This window comes from Theropithecus gelada, chromosome 1 (genome assembly GCF_003255815.1).
Source record: "Theropithecus gelada isolate Dixy chromosome 1, Tgel_1.0, whole genome shotgun sequence".
NCBI lineage: Eukaryota > Metazoa > Chordata > Mammalia > Primates > Cercopithecidae > Theropithecus > Theropithecus gelada.
This window is the reverse complement of record NC_037668.1, coordinates 9,415,241-9,421,363: the sequence shown is the minus strand read 5'-3', so window position 1 is coordinate 9,421,363 and position 6,123 is coordinate 9,415,241. Positions and strand designations below refer to the sequence as shown.

The 6,123-nt window shown below is 48.9% G+C and overlaps 1 protein-coding gene across 3 annotated transcripts in view; it reads left to right on the top strand.

Moving 5' to 3' along the window:
• Positions 1 to 219: 219 nt before the first annotated feature.
• Positions 220 to 6,123, top strand: part of VTCN1 (V-set domain containing T cell activation inhibitor 1) — a 71,728-nt gene continuing 65,824 nt past the window's right edge. For 2 of the 3 annotated variants that reach the window (XM_025393569.1, XM_025393534.1), the window contains exon 1: positions 226 to 356. In XM_025393569.1, coding sequence (XP_025249354.1) covers positions 325 to 356 — 32 coding nt within the window. In that variant the 5' untranslated portion in view covers positions 226 to 324. Of the gene's footprint in view, positions 357 to 6,123 lie in introns of all 3 variants that reach the window. The other variant, XM_025393558.1, reaches the window with a different exon arrangement.

Genomic DNA, 6,123 nt, shown 5'->3' with positions numbered 1-6,123 from the left:
TAGAGGAAAGTCCTGCTGAATACAAGCCCTGAAGCAAGGGCCTGGGAAGCTTTTCCCCATCACCCTCTCCCAAAGTCAAGGCTTGGAAAGGCAGCTCTGAGCCCCTGGCTTGGCTGGCTGGCTGGAGCAGGCAGCCACTGTGCCTGCAGGGAATTCTGCACAGCCAGTTTCCTCATACCTGAGCTGTCTACAGGTGCACGCACCACTCCCGGCCTGAACACACTATTTAAGGACAGCACACGGGAGCTGGTTGTGAGTCACCAAGGAGGGCAGCAGCAGCTCCACTCAGCCAGTACCCAGATACGCTGGGAACCTTCCCCAGCCATGGCTTCCCTGGGGCAGATCCTCTTCTGGAGGTAGTATATACTCTTCTGTCTATCCTTATGGGTGAAGGGAACAGCAGTGAGGTCTTTTGGGGGTGCTGAGCACTGTTGGGCTGTCCCATAGGACCCCACCTATAATTTTATCTGGTCCAGCAGGAGCCTGGCCAGACAAAAGCCTAACTGGACTTGACTTAACATCCCACCTCAGCTGCTCAGGGCACCTGCTCAGGGTTAGGGAGGTTTTTGGTTGGTGGCCTGCCATGGAGGGCTGGCCCTTGCTGGGCAGCTTGGACTGAGGGACGTGTGTGCCAGGCTGGGCATTCCCCTGAGATGTCAAGGCTGTGAGCACCGTTTTGGGGACACCGAGCAGGCTGGTGTGGGCTGCATTGTGGGATGGCAGGGAATCCATGACTGCAACGGTGGAGCGGATGCAGGAGGACCCTTTATGCAGCGCCCAGGGGGAAGGAGGAGAATGTACTTTCATTTCTCTGTGGGTATGGTTTCTTGCTACTCCTGAGCAATTCTCACCAACACCCTTCCCCAGGACCCCCACCCCCAGCTCAAAGGTGGGGTCCCTAGTTTTCCTAGGAGCTCCTTGGAGAGGAGAACTTGCTGTTGCTGCTGCTGCTGCTGAACTCTCCAGAGAGGAAGAAGGAAGCAAGTCCTCTCCCCTACATTTTGCTTCTCCCCTGAGCTACATTCTAGTTGCCTCTTTTTCCCTCAGAATAGCATTTACCGTCCTGGAGAGAAAGAGATGGAAAGTGCAGGGTTTTCTTGAAATGATTGATCCAATGTCAGTCACAACTCAGGACAGTGTTTAGGGAGACTGATACTTGGTGGTTCTAGAGGTTGTTTGAAGGACTAGTCCTCCAATTTCTGTTTCTTTTTCCCACAAAAGGAAGAAAAGAAGAGAGGGAAGGAGAGAGGAAAGGAATCCTCAGGTCAACTGTGAAAAGTTTGTGAAGAGACTAAGAGAGTAATGTTACTTCCCAGAGGCAGCCTAGAAAATTCTTTTCCTTAAAACAAAATATCAGCTCCCGCCGACTCGATTCACATTTATCTGAAATCACTTGCCGGGTAGCAGGGGTGGGGAGCTCTTCAGGGCTGGCGGGGGTGGCTGCGGCAGCACTTTTCCCCTCCCCTGTGCCTGGCTAGAGCACTGTGCTCCAGGAGAAGCAGTGGGTGGCGGGGGCTTTCCTCTAGACCCTTCTGCCCTGAGAGGATGTCCCTAAGAAGTACCTATGTCAGAGGAGCCAGCATTTTGTGAGCGCCTCTTTCCCTGCCCTGCACCAAGTGGCTTAGAGCAGTGTGTCCACCACTGCCTTGTGAGGGCTTGTTATCACCTCAGAGAAGTTAAGGCCAGGTGACTGTGAAACTGTGCATGCGGGGATCTTGCTCTGAAATCCCAAGCTCTTTCCCCCTGCCACCCTTGCCCCTGCTCCTGCCAGTCCCAGCTCCCCATGCCCCCCATTCCTCCAGCCTTGATCCCAAGGACATGAAACGCTCCTCCTATGACAAGTGACTCCGTTGTTCGGAGGTCAGATGGGACGTGTGGGCTTTCTCATAATGCTTTGCATCCAGTCTGACTGGTTTTGCTGGAGGATTAGCAGGAGGTGGGTGTTCAAAATTCAGATCCCCCACCCTTCAGAAACCCATTGGAATCAACAGAGACTCCTCTTGTTGGCCCCTGCGTGCCTTGTTAGCTATTCACGCTCTGCAGTTTCAGAAGCAGTGACTGTCCATGAGGGTGGCAGATCCTTTGTGCAAGGGGCCTCCAGGAAGAGGGCCAATGAGCAGCTTCAGTGGGGAGCAGGATCATGAAAGCTCATCTCAGGGATGCAGGTGGAGCCTGCCTGGGGGAACTCTTGACCCTAACAACCCTCTCCCTTTGTCATAATGGCCTTCATTCATAAAAATACCTCTTCTGGAGGTGATCACAACAGTGGTGATGTGGGAACGCTCATGAAAGGGCCTGCCATCCTCTGCAGACCTGGTGAGTTATTCTCCTAAGTATTCATAATTACCAGAGAGCCTAATTCCTTCAGATCTCACTCCCAGCATGCACACTGCTCAGGGATCGAATGCTGATGTGCAGTTTTTACCATGCCTGGCCTCCGTGCACATTTAGGAGCTGTGTGACTAGAACCCTCTTCCCCTCTCCCCATCACGGCTGTCGACAGCAGCAGCGTTCACTTATGGAACATTTGCAGAGTGCCTGCTAGGAGGACAGGGGTAGAAAACCCTTGCTCTGAGGGGATTAAGTTCCAGTGAACAATATTAACTGAGCACTTACTATGTCCTGAATATTGCACTAGACAATGGGGCAAAGGTGACTAAGATGCAAGATGCTGTTAAGGTCATAACCTAATGGAGGAGAAAGACTCCCACAAAACAACTCTAATGTGCCACCCTTAAGTCCTGAGACAATAAGCACAGGTTGCAACGGGAGCACTTCCGTCACCCAAGGCTTTTGGGGAGGGTTTCTGAGCCAGAGGATGGGTGGGCTGTGTCTTGGACAATGAGTTCGTATGACCCAGGTGAAGAAGGGTGGAAAAGGCTGTCTAAGTAGAGGAAACAGAATTAAATCAAATGCAGTAACACTCACGAATGAGTGTGGTATGTTGGAAAGCTGCACACTACTCTGTATTATCATCACAACATGAAGATGAGGCAGGGAATGCTGGGAGATGAGGCTGAGCGATCACACCAGGCCACAATGGGCCTTCTTCACTAGACTCAGAACTGGGATTTGTGGTGATGAGGAGCCATTACAGGCACAGGCCATATTGGTGTCCAACTTTCAATATCCCTAAGCCTATAAAATCTGAGCCTTCAGAGCCTTCAGAAGGGGGTCAAGGTGGTTTTTATCAGGTGGGCAGTAAGCCTGGAGGCCAGAAGAAGAGTTGGGAAACAGTTGTGGTCAGAGTATACAGAATGACAGGGACTGGCATAGATGAGTGTGACAGTAAAGAACTCCAGGAGGAAAATGGATTCAGGAAACACTGGACTTAAAACTGGTGATATTTGATCAATGATTGGAGGGGCAGGTAGGATGCTGCAGAATAAGAATAGATGAGGCAAAGGGCAGATCCTGGAATGACTTCCATGTTTCTGGATTGGGTGCAGTGAGTTGGGGTCAAGGAAGAGAGAGGAGATCTAGTTAATGTGTTGAGCTTGAGATTCCCCTGGGACCTTCAGACAGGGATGCTCCCTGGGCAGCAGAAGGCATGAGGCTAAAACTAGGAGAAGTCAGGGCTGGGGATAGACATCTGAGTGTCAATAGCTCAAGGGCAAGGAATAGTCATAGCGGGTGGCTTCTAAGGAGAGCACGTGGAGGGAGAGAGGCAAGGGGCTGGGATGGAGAGCTGAAGAACACCAACATTCAAGGGTGGGCAGAGGAAGAGCGGGGGTCAAGGAAAGAGCTGAGAATAAATGGCAAGAAAGGTAGCAGGAGGTCAGGATAGAGATTAATGAATGTCAACAGAGCGGAGTCTCATGGAACACCCAAGGCTAGTGATCCATAAACATTTGCCCTGTTTCATCTGAAATCACTGGTGACAATGGGATTGATAAAAACATCACAGGAAGGAAGCTACTGAGTAGAGAAGGAGCAGGGATCTTTCTACCAGAGGAAGGTGGATGAAGTAGAGAATGAGGGAGCCTGGAACAAGGAGGCTCAGGGAGTTTGCTTTGGAATTTTGGTTTCCCATTTCTCCTAAGTTTGCAAGCTGGTGCCTGGCTCAGACATCTCAGACCCTGATGGTCGGGGAAAACAGTGTTGAGCAACACCGTGGAAGCTTGTCTGGTAAGAAAATCTTGCTTGAGCCTGGGCTGAGGAGATCTCAGCACAGGCCATATTGGTGTCCAACTTTCAGCTTCCCTGAGCCTATAACATCTGAGCCTTCAGAACCTTCTGAGTCCATCCTGTGAACAGGGCAGGAATCTGCCAAATAAGATAAATTGTACATTGGAAGAAAGACTTAAATAGGTGGCACCTGTGTTCCTGCCCCCATCGGGGGTAGATGATCTTCTGAGCGTTACGCTTTTCCCCCATCTCCACCTGCTGCAATGCTACTCATTTCTTTCCATGTTCAGCTCAAATGCCACCTCCACTTTGAAGTCTTACAGGATTTTTCTAGTTGCCATCAGTTGCCCATCTTATGTTCACAGTCAGCCATGTTTATGAATATCTATTCCTGGTGCCTGTTTCCCTCACCAGCGTTCACTCCTTGAGGGTTGGGTCTCTGTCTTGCTCATTGTGGTAGGGAGGCAATGCAGCACTATGGCTATGCATCTGGATTCAAATCCTTGTTCCACCATGAACATTTACCCTCCAAGAGCTTCAATTACCCTATCTATGAAATAGGGCAGACAATAGTACCTAACTCCTAGGGCTGTATGAATGACATGTGATAATTATGTTCCTGGCACATCCTAAGAACTCCATAAATGTTAGCTATTGCTATACTCATTACTTGCAACTCCCTCTACAATCCATGATACTTGGTTGGCTCTCCATAAAAATTTGTCAAGTTCAATTTCACGACTCCACTGGCACTTCTGACCCTGAAATAGATGTTGCAGTGAGGGTATACTTTGGATTAATTGCCCCAGGGATCTCTTAAATTCAGTTAGCTCTAAAAGAACTCTGGAGTTCTCTAGATTCTTATTCTACAAAATAATAATAATAATAATAATAATAATAATAGAGTCCACCACACCTTTTGTTGTCATGAGAATACTCGTAGAGTTCTGTAGATTCTTATTCTACAAAAGAAAAGAAAAGAAAAGAAAAAAAGATAATAATAAAGTCCACCACACCTTTTGTTGCCATGAGTCTGAGACACAATCCTTCTCTAAACCCGAGGATGCTAGGATTTAGACTTATTAAATGTCTGACTCTTTTAATTCCAGTATAGAGCATCAAAAGTTGGTGGTGAAGAGCTTCAGGGTGGGTGAGGTGCATTTGGGAGGTCCTAGTGTGTACAAGCTCAGTGTCTAGATCTCTGCTGAGGCACTGCTGATACCAAGAACAACAACCTCAGGGGCCAGTTGGAGCGATGTGACTATGACCAAGCACGTGGTAATGCTTAATTAGCTAAACTGTCTCATAGTCCTAATTATCTCCATTTCATAGATGCAAATGTTGAGGCAAGTTACCTTGCTCAGTGCTCCTAGGCAGCCAGTGGCAGGAACCAACCTGTTACTACCTAGTCCTCTATACTGACTTTTATTGAAAAATTACCTTTCTAATCAGCTGTGCTTATTCTGTTGCTACTTAAGCAGAACCCTTCATCAGTGGCAAAAAACGCGCCTCCTCAGTGACTGTCATGGCAGAAGAATTCTTAGCTGGCCAAGGGCAGAGCTCTTCCCAGAATTGGCTGGAAACTGTGGATTGTTGGTCTGTGTTGCTTCAGGCAGCTGCTCTAGATGAATGAGTGCAGGAGTAAGGAGTGACTGAAACTCAGTAAGAATTATATGCTGGCTGGGCACCGTGGCTCACACCTGTAATCTCAGCACTTTGGGAGGCCGAAGCAGGTGGATCACTTGAGCCCAGGAGTTCAGGAGTTTGAGGCAAGCCTGGGCAACATGGTGAAACCCCATCTCTACAAAAAATACAAAAATCAACAAGGTGTGGTGGTATATACCTGTAGTTCCAGCTACTCGGGACTGAGGTGGGAGAATTGCTTGAGCCTGGGAGGTTAAGGCTGCAGTGAGCCTTGGTGTTACTGTACTCCAGCCTGGGTAATAGAGCAAGACCTCTCTCTCTCTCTCTCTCTCTCTCTCTCTCTCTCTCTCT